This window comes from Hemiscyllium ocellatum, chromosome X (assembly GCF_020745735.1).
Source record: "Hemiscyllium ocellatum isolate sHemOce1 chromosome X, sHemOce1.pat.X.cur, whole genome shotgun sequence".
In the NCBI taxonomy this organism is placed as follows: Eukaryota; Metazoa; Chordata; class Chondrichthyes; order Orectolobiformes; family Hemiscylliidae; genus Hemiscyllium; species Hemiscyllium ocellatum.
The window spans coordinates 9,382,567-9,401,203 of NC_083453.1; the positions used below are offsets into that span (position 1 = coordinate 9,382,567).

An 18,637-nucleotide genomic window follows, 5' to 3' on the forward strand; every position below is an offset into this window, starting at 1 on the left:
CCTTCAGAGAAGGAAATTGCCATCGTCACCTGCCACTCCAGACCCCACAACCAATGTGGTTGACTCCAATTGCCCTAGCAAGCCATTCAGTCGTATCAATTGCTAAAGTCTCAAAAGAAATGAAATCAGACGGATCACCTAGCATCGACAATAAGCACCGGAAAAGACAACGGCAGAAACAACCCCATTGACCCCATCAAGTCCTCTTTCATAATATCTGAGATCTAGGATCAATATTGAGAGAGTTAGCCCAAATGAGTCAAGCAACAGCCTGACATCGTCATACACTCAGAATCATACCTTACAATGTTTTAGACACCACCACCACCATCATCATCATCCTGGATATATCCTGTCGCACCACAGACCCAGAGGTGGGGGCACAGTGGGATACAGTCAGGAGGAAGTTACCCTGGGAGTCCTCAGCATTGACTCTGGACCCCAAGTCGTCTCATGGCTTCAGGTAAAACTTGGGCAAGGAACCCTCCTGCTGATTCCCACGTATTGTCCTCCCTCAGCTGATGAATCAGTACTCCTCCACATTGAACAGCACTTAGAGGAAGCACTGAGGGTGGCAAGGTCACAGAATGTACCCTGGGTGGGGGATCTCAATGTCCACCACCAAGAGTGGCTCAGCAGCAGTGTTACTGATCGAGCTGGTCAGGTCCTAAAGGACATAGCTGCTACCCTGGGTCTGCGGCAGGTGGTGGGGGAACCAACAAGAGGGAAAGACATACTTGACCTCATCCTTACCAATCTGCCAGCTGCAGACGTATCTGTCCATGACAGTATCGGTAAGAGTGACCACCACACAGTCCTTGTGGAGACAAAGTCCCACCTTCACATTGAGAATGCCCTCCATCATGTTGTGTGGCACTATCACTGTGCTAAATGGAACAGACTTCGAACAGATCTAGCAACTCAGGACTGGGCATCCATGAGGCACTGTGGGCCATCAGCAGCAGCAGAACTGTACTCCAGCCCAATCTGTAACCTCATGGCCCGACATATCCCCCACTCAACCATTACCATCAACCAGGGGATCAACCCTGGTTCAATGGAGAGTGCAGGAGGGCATGGCAGGAGCAGCACTAGGCATTCCTGAAGGTGAGATGTTAACCTGGTGAAGCCAAACAGGTCTACTTGCATCAAAAAGTGTGGCACTGGAAAAGCACAGCATCCGAGGAGGAGAGTCTACGTTTTGAGCATAAGCCCTTCATCAGGATGAAGAGCTTATGCTCAAAACATCAACTCTCCAGCTCCTCTAACACTGCCTGACCGGCTGTGCTTTTCCAGTGCCACACTTTTTGACTCTGATCTTCAGCTCTCACTTTCTCCTAGGATTACTTGCACACCAAACAGCAAGTGAGAGACAGAGCTAAGCGATCCCACAATCACTGGATCAGATCTAAGCTCTGCAGTGCTGCCACATCCAGTGGTGAATGGTGGTGGGCGATTAAACAACTCACTGGAGGACCCCTGGCAAACCTGGAATCAATGGGTATCAGGGGGCAAACTCTCCACTGGTTGGAGTCATACCTGGCACATAGGAAGATGGTTGTGGTTGTTGGAGGTCAGTCATCTCAGCCAGAAGTGCTGAGTGGATGATCCATCTCGGCCTCCTCCAGTGATCCCCAGCATCACAGATCCCAGTCTTCAGCCAATCCGATTCACTCCATGTGATATCAGCAACGGTTGGAGACACTGGATACTGCAAAGGCTATGGGCCCTGACAACATTCCGGCAATAGTACTAAAGACTTGTGCTCCAGAACTTGCCGCTTCCCCAGCCAAGCTGTTCCAGTACAGTTATAACACTGGCATCTACTTGACAATGTGGAAAATTGCCCAGGTATGTCCTGTATCCAAAAAGCAACCCGGCCAATTACCGCCCCATCGGTCTCCTCTCGATCATCAGGAAAGTGATGGAAGGTGTCACCAACAGTGCTATCAAGCAGCACCTGCTCAGCAATAACCTGCTCAGTGACACCCAGTTTGGGTCCCACCAGGGTCACTCAGCTCCTGACCTCATTACAGCCTTGGTTCAAACATGGACAAAAGAGCTGAACTCCAGAGGGGAGGGGAGAGGGACAGCCCTTGACATCAAGGCGGCATTCGGCCGAGTGTGGCATCAAGGACCCCTGGCAAACCTGGAATCAATGGGTATCAGGGGGCAAACTCTCCACTGGTTGGAGTCATACCTGGCACATAGGAAGATGGTTGTGGTTGTTGGAGGTCAGTCATCTCAGCTCCAGGACATTTCTGCAGGAGTTCCTCAGGGTAGTGTCCTAAGCCCAACATCTTTAGCTGCTTCATCAATGACCTTCCCTCTGTCATAAGGTCAGAAGTTCACTGATGGTTGCACAATGTTCAACACCATTCACCACTCCTCAGATACTGAAGCAGTCAGCGTTCAAATGCAACAAGATCTGGACAATATCCAAGCTTGGGCTGACAAGTAACATTCACACCACACAAATGCCAGGCTAGAAGCTAAGAATACTACAGCAAGTAACTCCCCTCTTGACTCCCCAAAACCTGTCCACCATCTATAAGGCACAAGTCAGGTGTGATGGAATATTCTCCAATTACCTGGATGGGTGCAGCTCCAACAACACTCAAGAAACCTGACACCATCCAAGATAAAACAGTCCACTTGATTGACCTTACATTCACTCCCTCCACTGCCAATGGTCAGTAGCAACAGTGTGTACCAACTACAAGATGCACTGCAGACATTCACTAAAGATCCTCGGACAGCATCTTCCAAACCCACGACCGCTCCCATCTTGAAGGACAAGGGGCAGCAGATACATTGGAACACAACCCCTGCAAGTTCCCCAAGCCACTCATCTTGACTTAGAAATATATCACCATTCCTTCAGTGTTGCTGGGTCAAAATCTTGGAATTCCCTCCCTAAAGACATTGCTGGCCAACCGACAGCACACAGACTGCAGTGGTTCAAGGAGGCAGCTTACCATCACCCCCTCAAGGGCAACTGGGATTGGCTAATAAATGCTGGGCCCAGCCAGCAGCACCAACATCCCACAAAATTAACAAATAAGAAAATTACCTACGGAGTTTAAAGAATTCCTCCCCCCCCCCACCTCAATTGCATGCAGAAAACTATGCCCTCTAGTTCTGGACTCCCCCATCTCAGGGAAAAGACCTCGTCTACTTACCCTATCCACGCCTCTCATGATTTTATAAACCTCTATAAGGTCACCCCTCAGCCTCTGACACTCCAGGGAAAACAGCCCCAGCCCATTCAGCCTCTCCCTGTAGCTCAAATCCTCCAACCCTGGCAACATCCTTGTAAATCTTTTCTGAACCCTTTCAAGTTTCACAACATCTTTCCGATAGAAAGGAGACCAGAATTGCACGCAATATTCCAACAGTGGCCTAACTAATGCCCTGTGCAGCTGCAACCTGACTTCCCAACTCCTGTATGCAATACACTGACCAATAAAGGAAAGCTTATCAAACACCTTCACTATCCTATCTACCTGCAACTCTACTTCCAAGGAGTTATGAACCTGCACTCCAAGGTCTCTTTGTCCAGCAACACTCCCTAGGACCTTACCATTAAGTGTATAAGTCCTGCTAAGATTTGCTTTCCCAAAATGCAGCACCTCACATTTATCTAAATTAAATTTCCTCTGCCACTCCTCAGCCCATTTGCCCATCTGATCAAGATCCTGTTGTAATCTGAGGTAACCCTCTTCGCTGTCCACTACACCTCCAATTTTGATGTCATCCGCAAACTTATTATGTCTTTTATGCTCACATCCAAATCATTTATATAAATGCAGAAAAGTAGAGGATCCAGCACTGATCCTTGTGGCACAGTATGAAAAACATCACCACCCTCTGTCTTTTACCTTTGAGCCAGTTCTGTATCCAAATGGCTAGTTCTCCCTGTATTCCATGAGATCTAACCTCGCTAATCAGTGTTCCATGGGGAACCTTGTCAAACGCCTTACTGAAGTCCATATAGGTCACATCTACTGCTCTGCCCTTATCAATCCTCTTTGTTACTTCTTCAAAAAACTCAATCAAGTTTGCGAGACATGATTTCCCACGCACAAAGCCACGTTGACTATCTGAATCAGTCCTTGCCTTTCCACATACATGTACATCCTGTCCCTCAGGATTCCCTCCAACAACTTGCCCACCACCAACGTCAGGCTCACTGGTCAATAGTTCCCTGGCTTGTCCTTACCACCCTTCTTAAAACAGTGGCACCACGTTAGCCAACCTCCAATCTTCCGGCACCTCACCTGTGACTATCGATGATACAAATATTTCTTCCCAGTTTTAAAAGAGTTTCACTTTTACAAATCAAATAAAAAGGATACTCTTGAATTTTATTATATTTCCACAGGGCACAGATCACACAAAACTTTACAACAAATACAAATTAAACAGCTTTAAGGGAATCAAAAGTTTGTCCTCAAATACTCAATTTCCAGACAGAACCCCAACAGTCATAAACCAGAGACAGCTAGAAAATTAAAATCACAATTTACTATTAATCTGACATATTGTGAATTGTACATTTTATGGATTATACATGTATAGAAAAACATTACAGGTAGTGATGGCAATACTTTGCCATATCACGTTAAGTTGTACAATGCATAAACAAGCTTGTCATTTTGTCTTTCAGTTTTTTTTACATTTTGTAATCCATTTGCATAGGAAAAATATTTTTAAAAATTGTTACAACATATTTCAATGTGACATCATTACATGAAATGTCACCTTAATAAAAAGGATATTAACCATCACCACACTGCTTTCTTCCCCAGTTCCTCTGGAAATTCTATGCGTTGAAGAGCTCCAATTAAATGTGCCAGCCCATTCAGGGTCTGCAAACATGCTGTACAGTAGCTACAATTGAAAGGCATGGTTTCAAATCATCAATTCTAGATTGCTGCAATTGGTCTACAAGATCTTAAGTCTCAGTCCACAATAGAAAGAAAAATATTACGAGACAGTCTGTCATACCATACACAGCCAAAGTTAAACTACTGTTTTTAGGAAAAAAAGTCCTGAAGGTTTGATTAAATAAAACTTGCAAATGAACTTAAGTGCAGAATGGAGAGTCCAACTTCACTGGTTCCCTCAGCGACTCCTGCATTCATTTTACTGAAGTGTCCGAATGAGAAACTTCAGGCCAATCCTGTATGCCCTCTCTGCACTTCCATTTTGATGCCTCTCCTTATATTTATTTAAAGAAAGCCAACTGGAGTTTGACAGGGCATTGATAATTTCACTGGCCGGGAAAGCAATCGGCTGACTCTTTAAAAAGTACGTAGTTAGACATTTGCACCCAACATTCTCCAATCCTAAAATGATGCTACTTCGACTGGCTAGGTTCCAAAAACATCTACGTTTTTTAACAAAAAGGCTTAAGGAGCTTATTTAGCAGTTGTGCAGCTGTGCTTCAGGATAAGGAATGTGAAACATTCTTTTGTTGGAGCAGCTTCCATTGTTAATTGCCACTCCTTTTAATATACTGGGATCTCCAGAGATGTGCAATAACATCTTAGACCAAGTGGATTAGAAACTAGCCTATGTGGAATCTTACCATTGTAGGTTCCATGGTTCCTCTGAGTCATCATAGATAAGCACAGACAAGATAAAAATTCAGTGTCGTTGTCGAGTTGAAAAATGCAAAGTTAACAAAATGTTTCCCATCAGGCATTTTTCCACTATAAACACTCCATTGGATAGAGTATCGATATAAGTTCCCACATTGTTACAGCCATATATGGGACAAAATATGAGAGAACACTTCAGTGAACTATGATAGGAGCATCTAATTTATGTACTGTCCTAAGTATTGGACAAATTAAACTTGAGTGTTCAGATTAAAAAGTTAAGAATATGCTGATATTTAAGCTTCAGAATTGCTGGCATAATTAAAAACCAGTCTGAATTTACACACTTTAGAAATCACTTTAAACTGTTCTACTAGCCTTCATTTTTCTAAAAAACTTCAGTTTTCACTTGGCAGGGGAGGACTATACAGAGCACTGGCACTGCATGCAGTTAGCAATATTGCTTCATAAATGATCAACCAGAACCACATAACAAAAATCCACAACCGGCTGGAGAGATACTCAACCTCAAAGTAGAACCCCAGTAAATAAATAAGTTATGATCCAAATCAGCGATTTCAAAGCAATGCATCAAAGCAGAGTTTAATGATACCAAGTTGCATAAAAGGTTTGGGCCAGGTTACTAACATTGAACTGAAATTTAGATGATTCAAAATGTGCAGATGACTGCATAAATAAGCACCTCAAGTGGAACTCTTGACCAGGCTGAACCATTTAAAATGCATGCCTGAACTAGCTTCCATCCCCTTGGCACTCAAATCATGCACAGAGTAAAAAAAAATGTAAAATCAAGCATGAAGAACAACCAGTAGATTTGATAGGCTCTGCCTAGCCCATTCATCTCGCCAATCAAGGACAGCGTTGAATACATTTTTCACATGATCAGGAGCAATTTTCCATCATAGTTTAACAGGAAAATCCAATTTTTCAGAAACATGCTCACATATGGTCTTTTTTTCCCCATTACATAATCCTGTGCCTCCAACTGTCAGCAAGAATTTGCTTCAACAAATGTTAGTCACTTGTGTCATGCTGCTGAACGTGTATGCAAATTCATCATGATCCCTCCTGCCTCAGCAAGATAGGCAGCAATATCCTCTTGTCTTTTTAAGGGGCAGTAAATATTTTTCGTCCAAAAGCGAGAACCACAAACAAGGGGTAAAGTTATTCACTGAAGATGCTGTGGAAATTACTCACTTCAGGATTATATGGTAACTGTCACTGCCCTCAGCTGTAGGAAAGAAATGGGGGAAAAAAAAAGACATTAAAACAAAATTAGCTCACTCTTTCAAACAGTGGGATTTATAATTCCTAGAATTCCAGAGGGAAATAGTTTTCAGTTTAAGTAGTAACAGTGTAAAGTTGCTTTGGGGGTCATAAAATAATTTTACTTCTCAAATGGAATGCAATCACAAACAATCAGCACATATGAACACCATTCTCATAATACAATGGTCACTCGTACCAATGAGCATTTGGCATAAAAGGGGAACAACAGGAATCACCAAGAGAAGGGCTGTGGCAGTTACAGAACTGTATGAAGGAACAGCACAAATCATTGAGGAAAAACTGCAGTTGTTGAAGCTGCCCACAAATGACCAATTTTTTCTTCACATACTTGGATTGATAAAAGATCTCATTATTGAACAAATTTAAACAATGGCTGACAAATTTAGCTTTTCTTTTGAATAGTTTTAATAACCCCAGTGTGACAGTGTAATGTTCATCTTACTGGATGAATGCTCTGGAAACAAATTCATGCCCCACCACAGCAGCTGAGGAACCCCGTAAATGTGGAATAAAAGGTAAGCTTCAGTAATGATGCTCATTATCGGATGGTCATAAAACCTAACCAGCTCCCCGACGACCTTCAACAAAACAAAATTTGTCATACTGACCCCAAGCTGAGCTATTGTGACTGCTGACCAAAGGAATGTAGTGGACTGGTAACTGCCTGAACCAACCATTCAGTTGTATTTTTAAGAAAAATGGCTCACAATCACTTTACAAGGAGAGCCGGGCAATAAATGATAACAATACACACTCCATGATTGGATAAAACCAATATATTCTGTCTCCAATTAAACTCTTAAGAGACTATGAGGAGTACAACTGCTTAAGAAAAATACAGAAATTTCATGAAGCATTCAAAGATGGGTGAAGCAGGTCAGACTGATCTTCAGCCAGCGTGCGCTTGGGAGAGAAAAACAAATTGCTGGAAAAACTCAGCAGGTCTGGCAGCACCTGTGGAAAGATAACAGAATTAATGTTTTGGGCCCACTGACCCTTCTTTTTGTGCTGAAAAAAAGTGCTGCTGGAAAAGCGCAGCAGGTCAGGCAGCATCCAAGGAGCAGGAGAATCGACGTTTCAGGCAGAAGCCCTTCTTCCTGCTCTGTCGATTCTCCTGCTCCTTGGATGCTGCCTGACCTGCTGCGCTTTTCCAGCAATATATTTTTCAGCTCTGATCTCAAGCATTTGTAGTCCTCACTTTCTCCTTCTTACTTGTGGTTTGTTCTGAGGAAGGGTCACTGAACCCAAAACGTTAACAGCTTTCTCTCCACAGATGCTGCCAGGCCTGCTGAATTTTCTAGCAATTTGTGTTATGTTTCAGATCGCCAGCATCTGCAGTTCTTTTCTTTGTTTACGTGCTTAGGAGAGTTGGCTTTTGATTTAACTTATTTCTCTAGCCATTTGTACCATCCCAAAAAGCTTAGGAGAGTTCTGTAAACTCTACTAGAAAAGAAAATTAGGCTTTGCTGGCGAGTGCTGAAAACATTACCTTTTAATGTGTCTAAAATGAAACAAGATTCATCCTGGAAATTCTGGATCATCTGAAAAACAAACAGGATTCAAACTGTATAAGCCACACAGATTTGCCATTCGTAAAATCACAAACAATAAGATAGTACTGACATGATACAAAAAGCACACTCCTTAACAGTACACATTTGTCAAACATAGTGCTAGTTTGGTGTGTTCTGGAAACCACATGAGGAGCATGGACAGAGCTCTTCATTCTTCCCTAACAGCACCATGGCAATTAATTTCAACCTAAAGCCGAACCAAAAATAACCATTCACCCTTGCAAAATTCTCAGAACTATTAAACCATTGAGAATAGGAACAATGGCATATGAAGGACACATGCCACTTAAAACCTAAAACATGATATCTACCACAGACTGCATTAATTTAGGAGGGCCTGGCCTCTGAAGTCACCTTAAGACTAATCAGGTTGATCTGCAAAAGTAGTGTTATACTGCAGATTAAATATAGACAGTAACATGAGGAACGTGACAACAACATGCAAGTTACCATTTTGAACTCCACTGGGATGTGCCTTGGAAACACCTTAAAAGGTAGAACAAATAATTCTACCCACAAGTAGAAAGATATAAAAGGGACTTGAGGGGCAACTTTTTCACACAGAGGGTGATACGTGTATGGAATGAGCTGCCAGAGGAAGTGGTGGAGGCTGGTACAATTACAACATTTAAAAGGCACCTGAATGGGTACATGAATAGTTTGGAGTTTGGAGGTTTGGAGGGATATGGGCTAAGTGCTGGCAAAGTGACTAGATTAGGTTAGGATATCTGGTTGGCATGGATGAATTGGACCAAAGGGTCTGTTTCCGTGCAGGACATCTTTAGGACTCTAAAATGGACTGCAGAACTTCAGAGGAGGTTCTCCATGGCAATAAAGGATTCATAACGTTCTTGCAAAACCTCTTGCTACATTTTTGTATTGTAAAGGCATTACAGGTTGCTCCGGCGAACAACAAAGGCTGGCCTTGCAAATAATGCTTATATTCTGTAATTGGCTCATAAAAAAAATTGCACGCACTGAGTCTCTTCTGTGCTGAGGCAGAAACCAGGTTACCTTTAAACATTCATTTGGATTCTTAAGGACTTGACAGAGTAGACAGACGTTTTTCCAACTAACAACATGAAGTCTCCAATGGGCGGTCAATCAATTTTGAGTAAAGAGATATTCCTGCAAAGGCCTACAAACTTTTGTATTCCTATGCACCAGACTGTCAAAAATATCTATTATTGATATAAACAGATTTTTGGCCCGTCAGCGAGTCAAGCTTAGGGACAATGGACAACAAACTGAAATGAAGTGAAGATGATCAGTCCTGATTGCATCCAACAGTGGAGGGGTTTGAGGGGTTGCATGGCCTCCTCTTGCTCAATTTCTTAGGTCAGAAATCAGTAGTTCAGTCACCACAGCCTAGTGGGTCTTTGAAGCACAGGTAACTGGTCAAGACTTCATTAACTGCGCTTTGAGACAAAGTTCTAAAAGCATTAGCACAGTGGAAATTGAATTCTTGTACAAACGTAAAGGAAAATGAATAAAGCAAGAAAGAATTAAAGGAAATAAGTGGTGATCAGAGGCTTTGAAAATTAGGGAAGATGCACCAAGAAAAAAATTGGAACAAGAATTCAAAATGCTCCACCACTCATCATAATCATGGCTGAATACCTTTTGACCTCTTCAACCACAAGAACTATATCTAACTCCTTCTTCAAAATGCTCAATGTCTTGGCCTCAACCACTGTGTGGCAACAGATAATTCCACAGGCTTCCTCACACACTGTGTAAGGACATTTCTCCTCATCTCAGTCCTAAATGGTCTAGCCCTGTTCCCTTAGACTGTGACAGCCTGGTTCTGGGCTCCTTGATCATTGGGAACATCCTTCCTGTGCTTACCCTGTCTAGTCCTGTTCAAATTTTGTACGTTTCTATGAAATCTCCCCTCATTCTCCTAAACCAGTGAATACAATCCTAACTGATCCAGTTTGTATGTATACATCAGTCCTGCCATCCCAGGAATCAGTCTGGGAAACCTTTGCTGTACTCCCTCCATCACCAAAACATCCTTCCTCAGATAAGGAGACCCACACTGCACACAATACTCCAGGTGTGGTATCACCAAGGTCCTGCCCAACTACAGCAAGACATCCCTGTTCATGTACTCAAATCCATTCACTATGAAGGGAAACACCACATTTGCTTTCTTCACCATCTGCTGCGCTTGCATATTTACACTAAGCAACCAGTGTAAGACACCAAAGTCTCATTACAGATTCCCCATTCCCCTCAATTTATTGCCTTTCAGATAAAAATCTCCCTTCCTGCTTTTGCTACCAAAGTGGATGACCTCATTTATTCACATTATATTTCATCTGCCATGTATTTACTCAGCTTCTCCAAATTACTCTGAACCACCTCTGCATCTTCCCCTCAGCTCAATGGTCATGAGATAATCAGATCAACTGGGATGCCTTGGATGCAACAGCTACTGTCTCCTTAATTCAAGAAACAGCTACTGAGCGTCCTTGATATGTATGTACCCATCAGGCAGGGAGGAAGTGGTCGAGCGAGGAAGCCGTGGTTTACTCAAGTAGTTGAATCTCTTGTCAAGCAAGGCAATCCTAGTGTTACCCAACAGGAAGCCCTAGATGAATCAGGTCATACAGAACCTGCTAAAAACCAGGTGTGAGGCCTTCAGATCAGGAGACCTATTCAAATATAAAGGAATCCAAATATGACCTTTGCAGAGCTGTCGAGATAGCCAAGGATCAATACCTATCCAAACTAGAGACCTAGACAGATACCTGGCTCCTATGGCAAGGACTGAATGACATAACGGGTTCTAAAAAGGAGACAGTGCAAGATAGCAGACGATGACATATCCTTCCCAGATCACCTCAATGCCTCTATGCTCGCTTTGAGCAGAATTTCGGTGGAGAGGTAACACCCATTCTGACAAGGCCTGACAAACCTATCCCAACAGTCACTGCATCAGAGGCCAGATCAGTTTTCCTTCGTGTGAATCCAAGGAAAGCGATGGGACCAGACAGAGTACCAGGTCGTGCACTCAGGGCATGCGCAAATCAACTGGCATCTTCAACCTCTCCCTGCAGCAGGCCACTGTCCCTGCATGTCTCAGAGGGCCAACATCATCCCTGTGCTTAAGGCGGCTCATGCAGCATGTCTCAACGACTACCGCCCTGTGGCCCTAACCTCGGTGTTTTGAAAGGCTAGTCATGGCATTAATCAACTCCAGCATCCCCAATACTTTTTTAATATAGATATTTTTTATTGAAATTTAACATTTTTGCAAATTTACAAAAATAAACAAAACTCTCAAATACAAACATTGATGTACAATTAAATCATATATACAATAGTCATAATTTAACAAAGAAAAGAGAAAGAAAACAAAAGGAAAAAGAAAAAAAAACAAGAACTGAAGAAAGAAAGAAAAAGAAAAAAAAACTCAACTTTCTACTAATCTAACCTATAACTAACCAGAGTGTATACCTAAGTCTCTTACATGCTCGGAATGTATAAACATCAAATATAATAAAACCCGTATTCGCGCAGGATTCCTCTCCCAAGGGGCCCCGGAGCAGCCAGATCTGAAATCTTCACTAAATAAAAGCCCTTGTTAGGATAGCCGAAATATCTGCATTTATATAATTCAAAAAGGGCTGCCATATTTTATAAAATAATTCAGTCTTTCGGTGCACCATATTTGTGAGGAAGTCAAGGGGAATATATTCCATAATTAATCTGTGCCAATTTGAAAGTCCAGGGGGGCCCTCAGCCACCCAGTTCACCAAAATATTTTTCCTTGCACAGAAAGAGAATAGAAAATAGTCTCTTCCCGTGCATATCCAGAGATGAGAGGTTCGAAAAGCCCAAAAGGAGAGATACAGGGTCCACCTTAATTTCCGTTCCAAAAATTTCTGTCAGGGTATTTGCCACTTTAATCCAGTATCTACGGATTTTCTGACAAGTCCACAGACAATGTACAAGAGTACCCACCTCTATTTTGCATTTGGGACATATTGAAGATGCTCCTGCCTTAAATTTTGCCAGTCGAGCCGGAGCTATATGGGCCCTATGAAGTATCTTTAGTTGGATAGCCTGAGTTCTGTTACAGATAGTAATTCTTCTAGCATTTTCCCAAATGTCATTCCACATATTAGATTACTTTTTTTTAGATTACTTACAGTGTGGAAACAGGCCCTTCAGCCCAACAAGTCCACACCAACCCGCCGAAGCGCAACCCACCCATACCCCTACATTTACCCCTTACCTAACACTACGGGCAATTTAGCATGGCCAATTCACCTGACCCGCACATCTTTGGACTGTGGGAGGAAACCGGAGCACCCGGAGGAAACCCACGCAGACACGGGGAGAACGTGCAAACTCCACACAGTCAGTCGCCTGAGTCGGGAATTGAACCCGGGTCTCAGGCGCTGTGAGGCAGCAGTGATTTCAGTCTGAATCAGAGATTTCTAGCCCCAAGTCCTGCTCCCATGTTTTAAGCAGGTCGTCCATGTCTCCTGAAACTCCATCATGTAGCAAATGGTATATAGTACTAACGGAGGATACCCCCGTTGGTCGTAGGACATTACGTTCTCTGTCTGATTTATAAAGACTATCTATTAATGTAGTCTTCTGTATATAACCTCGAACTTGGAAGTATCGAAAGAGATCCTCATTAGGTATTCCGAATTTCAGACGCAGCTGCTCAAAAGACATCAGGATCCCATCTTTAAATAGGTCCCCTAAGCATGAGATGCCCCTGGATCTCCACAGTTTAAAGGTGGCATCTGTAATCCCCGGTTGGAATCCCCATGCGCCTACTATTGGCGCATGGGGGGATGTTTTATGTGAGTTACCCTCATTTTGCCGCATTATATTCCAGGCCTTAATTGTGTTTAATATTATGGGATTTTTACAGTGGTCTGTAATGATTTTCCTCTTATCTGAAAATAAAAGGTTAGTAAGTGGATATTTTACTTGGGAGGCTTCGATATCCAGCCAGATTGATTGTGGATCAGATGAAACCCAATCAGCTATGTAACTTAGTAGGGAGCTTAACTGATATTTCCTAAAGTCTGGGAAGTCCAGTCCTCCCCTTGCCTGTGGAAGCTGTAGCTTCTTCAGCTTAATAAGGGGCCGTCTATGGTTCCAAATAAAGGAGCCCAACCAGCCATATAATTTACGTAGGGCTAGCCTTGGCAGCATCAGCGGGAGCATTCTCATAGGATATAAGAGACGGGGCAGAACATTCATTTTAATTAATGCTATTCTACCTAGCCAGGAAATCGGAAGGTCTCTCCATCGCTGGAGGTCCTGCCTTATCCTTTCCATTAATTGTACAAAATTAGCCCTATACAGCTGACCAAATACTGGCGTGATAAAAATACCTAAATATAAGAAGCCCTCCAGGGACCAACGGAAGGGAAAAAGGGATCCGTCCATTAGGTGTGGTATCATAGCCAGACCACCCATTGGCATGGCTTCCGATTTTGAAAAATTAATTTTATAGCCTGAGAATGCACTAAATGTATTAATAACTTGAATTAGACGAGGCACTGACATTAAAGGATTACTGAGGAATAAGAGAACGTCATCTGCATAGAGGGTAATTTTGTGTTTACCTGTACCAATCCTCGGGGCCGTTATATTAGGATCAGTCCGGATGGCTTCTGCTAATGGCTCGATTATCAGCGTAAACAACAATGGTGAGAGAGGACATCCTTGACGGCAGCCCCTACCCACACTGAAGCCATCCGATCTTAACCCATTAGTAATAACAGCTGCTTTGGGGTCATTATACAATGTTGAAACCCATTTGGTAAACACCTGTCCAACGCCAAACCTTTCCAATGTGTAAAATAAATATGACCATTCAACCCTATCGAATGCCTTTTCCGCATCCAATGAAATTACTACTCCTGGTATCTTTCCCTGATGACAGGCTTGGATCATATTCAAGACCCTTCTGATATTATTGGATGATCTGCGGCCCTTAATAAATCCCGTCTGGTCCTCCTTTATAATATATGACAGTACCCTTTCTAGTCTTAGTGCTAACATTTTTGAGAGAATTTTAAAGTCTACATTTAGTAAGGATATTGGTCTGTAAGATGCACAGTCTTTTGGGTCTTTTCCTTTTTTGAGGATAAGAGAAATATTTGCTTCTTTCAGCGAGGGCGGGAGACAGACCTGACTATGCGCAAAATTATACGTATCCATAAGTGGGTCAGCCAATATTCCTGTAAATTCTTTATAGAATTCAGCTTGAAAACCATCCGGGCCCGGTGCTTTTCCGCTCTGAAGTTGCCTAATTGCCTCAAGTATTTCTTGGACTGTTAAAGGGGTATTTAGGGCCGACACCTGTTCCGGAGTCAGGCCCGGGAAGGTCAAATTTTTAAAAAATGACTGCATCCTCTTAATCCTATCTTCACAATCCTGCGATCTATATAGTTCAGAATAAAATTCTTTAAAGGTCGCATTGATCTTTTTATGATCATGAGTCAGGGTACCTGTACTTTCCTTGATGGTCGGGATAGTTTGAGGGGCTTTCTTTTTCTTTGCAAGAAATGCTAGGTATCTACCCGGTTTGTCGCCATATTCATATAATCTTTGTTTTGCAAATAATATTTCCCTTTTAGCCGTTTGAGTAAGCGCGGTGTTTAAAGCTGTCCTAAGAGCTGTAATCCTCTGCAATTTTGTGATAGAAGGTCTATCAGCGTATGCTGTTTCGGCTGCTTTTAGGCGAGCTTCGAGCAGACGCTGTTGCTCTCCCTTCATTTTCCTCTGGGTCGCTGAGTAGGAGATGATCAAACCTCGTGCATAAGCTTTGATGGTCTCCCACATCATTGACGGATTGCTAGCCGTACCTGTATTAATTTCTAAAAAAGTTTTAAGTTCTTGGGAGAAGTGCTTTAAAAATTTGCTATCTTTTAACAGAAAGGGGTCCATACGCCAATGCCGAGCGGATATCCCATTGTTCTTTACCTTAGTTTCCATGTATACAGCGGCATGGTCAGAGATTGCTATAGTACCTATTTTACAGGTTGATATAGAATTTAGAAAAATCGACGGGGCAAAAAAACATATCAATTCTTGTGTGACATTTATGTGGATTAGAGTAGAAAGAAAAATCTCTACCCTGTGGATGGAGACATCTCCATACATCTACCAATCCTAATTCTTTATTCAGGTCCGCCAGTTGTCTAGATCTGGGAGATACTCCAGCGGCATTCTTGGGAATCCTGTCTATTTCCGGATCCATAATACAATTATAGGGGGAGACTTTAATTGTATGACGGGCACCAAAGGCCATCAGTTTTGAAAAAGCTTCCGTTATGAATTTAAAGGGGTGTGCCGGGGGGCAGTACACATTTAAGATCCCATATTCCTCTCCATTTATGAGGGCTTTAATCAAAATATACCGTCCAGATTCGTCTTTTATCTGATTTAGAATTTTAAAAGGGAAATTCTTCCGGATAAGGATAACGACTCCCCTGCTTTTTGAATTAAAAGAGGAAAAAAAGGCCTGATCAAATCCGCCCTGTCGTAATTTTAAGTGTTCTTTATCCGACAGGTGTGTCTCCTGTAGGAGAGCTATATCAACTCTCTTCTTCTTAAGATTTGATAATATTTTCTTCCTTTTAACTGGCGAATTGCTCCCCCTGACATTCCAGGTGCACCACTTAACCGACTGATCAGCCATAATCATCTGGACAGATCCGAGACCCCTCGGGAGGGGAAACCCTATCTAGAACATCCCGAGCATGGAGCATACAAAATTTACAAAAGTAAAGGCTCTCTGATACACTCAAAACAATATAACAAAAAACTCTAAGTAAAAAAGATATAAAACATTCCGAATTGGAGATTTTCTCCCTTGTTCCCAGGGAGCGTCACTTCCTCTCCCACAGTCGATCTTACCCTCTTCCAACCAGTGCCCCACCCTTGACCCAGGTGTTCCTCAATAAAATGAGGAGAATTCAAATATAATATAAAGCTAGAGTTAACAGTGAACACCCCACCCCCACCCACACCTAAATATATTTGGGAATATTAATACCATATATAAATATATAACTATAAGATTACAATCTCAACACGTAATACTTAAATATAATACCACAAAATAACAGGGGAAAGAAAAACAACCCCGCTCCTAAAAACAGAAGTAAAATAGAATAAGGTAACCACCTCCCCCCATCAACATTAACCAAACGCCCCAACATATATATATATACATACACACATAGGGGAAAGATAGGAAAAGATGAAGGGATGTAAACCAAAATAATGGGAAAGGCAGACCAACGTCCACAATCTCTTACAGTTTATTTAAGAGAGTCCAAGAATTCCTTAGCCTTCTCCGGTGATCCGAAGTTATATATGGATCCTTCATGGCTAAGGCGTAGCGTCGCTGGATATCGTAAGGAGTACTGGATATTTAAGTCCCTTAAACGCTTCTTCGCCTCATCGAATGCCTTCCCCTTTCGGACCAAAGCTGGGGAGAAGTCCTGGAACAGCATGATCCTGGATCCTTTGTGGGTCATAGCTTGGGGATCTTTTCCCAGATTTCTTGAGGCTTCCAGGAGCATCTGCCTCTCCCTATAGCTCTGCAGCTGGAACAGGACCGGGCGTGGGCGCTGGGTTGAGCCGGGCCCACGTACTGTGACCCGGTAGGCCCATTCTACCCTTACCTGGCCTGATCCAGCAGGCAGATTTAAAAGTTGTGGCAACCAATGCTCTAAGAATGCTGTCAGCTGGCCTCCCTCTTCCTGCTCGGGAAGGCCCAGCAACCGAATATTTTTTCGACGACCTCGATTTTCGAGATCGTCTATGTGGTTTTCTAGGTTCTGGACTCGATTCTCGAGAAAACGGATGTGGTCGGCTGCCGATTTTATCGCAGTCTCCGAGGCTGTGGCCTTCGACTCCGCCTCGGCGCTCCAGTTCCTGTGTGTCTCGGCCGTGCTTCTGCAGCTCGGCGGAGAGTGCCTCCCTGCTCTGCTGAGACTCATCAATAAAAGCATCAATCTTCGCCTCCCACCTGGCAAACATCTCCTCAAAGCTCATCTTCATTGTTAAATCTCCTGAAGTGGCTGTAGACATCTTTGCTGTAGCTGAAGAGGGAGAGGGTAGGGGAGGGGTCCCTGCTTTCTTAGAGCCGCCTGTTCCCGTCCCTTTACTCATTTTTCAGCTAGTATTAGACTATTTAAATGTATTAATAGGTAACTATTTAAGGTTAACAACTATTATAAATGGTTTAGCGAGTGTGGTGGGGGTGGGTGATCCACTTTGCCCAAGTTTTGGTTAGAGCACTGTGGACTCAGTCTTGCTGGGTCGCCGCCATCTTGGATCCCCCCCCAATACTCTTGACGCACTCCAATTTGCCTATCAGACCAACAGATCCATGTCAGATGCCATATCACTTGCCCTTCACTTCTCCCTCGAACATCTTGACACCGAGAACATCTATGTAAGAATCCTACTCTGACTACAGTTCAGCCTTCAACACTATTATCCCCTCAAGGCTGATTACTAAACTTAGTGATCTTGGACTTAGCCCCACTTTCTGCAACTGGATCCTCATTTTCCTGACCCACAGGCCACAATCAGTGAAGATTGGGGACAATATTTCATCCTCACTAACACTCAACACTGGAGACCCCCAGTGGTGCGTACTCAGTCCCCTACTGTATACCTGTGACTGCATCACCAAATACCAGAATAATGCCATTCACAAGTTCGCTGATGACACCACCATAGTCTGTCAAATCTCAGATGATGAAGAAACAGACTACAGATGGGAGGTGGAAGACATGGAAAAACGGTGCACAGAGAACAATCTAGCTCTCAATGCCAGCAAAACCAAGGAAATCATTATTGACTTTTGGCAGGACGTTACTCATGCTCCCCCCCCCCTACACATAACAGCACAGAGGTGGAATGACTTGAGTGTGTCAAGCTCCTGGGAGCAGTCATCAACAAGCTTCCTTCTTCTCTTCACGTGGACGCACTAGTTACAAAGGCCCAATGTCTCTTCTTCCTCAGGCAGCTGAAAAAATCTGGCATGATGGTGAATACCCTTGCCAACTTTTATAGGGGCGCCATAGACAACCATTCTGTCTGGATGTATCACTACCTAGTATGTTAACTGTACCATTCAAGATC

General features: G+C 43.1%; 1 protein-coding gene across 3 annotated transcripts in view; it reads right to left on the minus strand.

Annotated features, from left to right (window-relative positions):
* Nucleotides 1–4,365: 4,365 nt before the first annotated feature.
* The window catches only part of tfcp2 (transcription factor CP2), a 145,203-nt gene continuing 130,931 nt past the window's right edge, over nucleotides 4,366–18,637 (minus strand). For all 3 annotated transcript variants that reach the window (XM_060820943.1, XM_060820942.1, XM_060820944.1), the window contains 2 exons: nucleotides 8,407–8,458; nucleotides 4,366–6,858 (listed from right to left, as the gene is read on the minus strand). In XM_060820943.1, coding sequence (XP_060676926.1) covers nucleotides 6,821–6,858; nucleotides 8,407–8,458 — 90 coding nt within the window. In that variant the 3' untranslated portion in view covers nucleotides 4,366–6,820. The remainder of the gene's footprint in view (nucleotides 6,859–8,406; nucleotides 8,459–18,637) is intronic.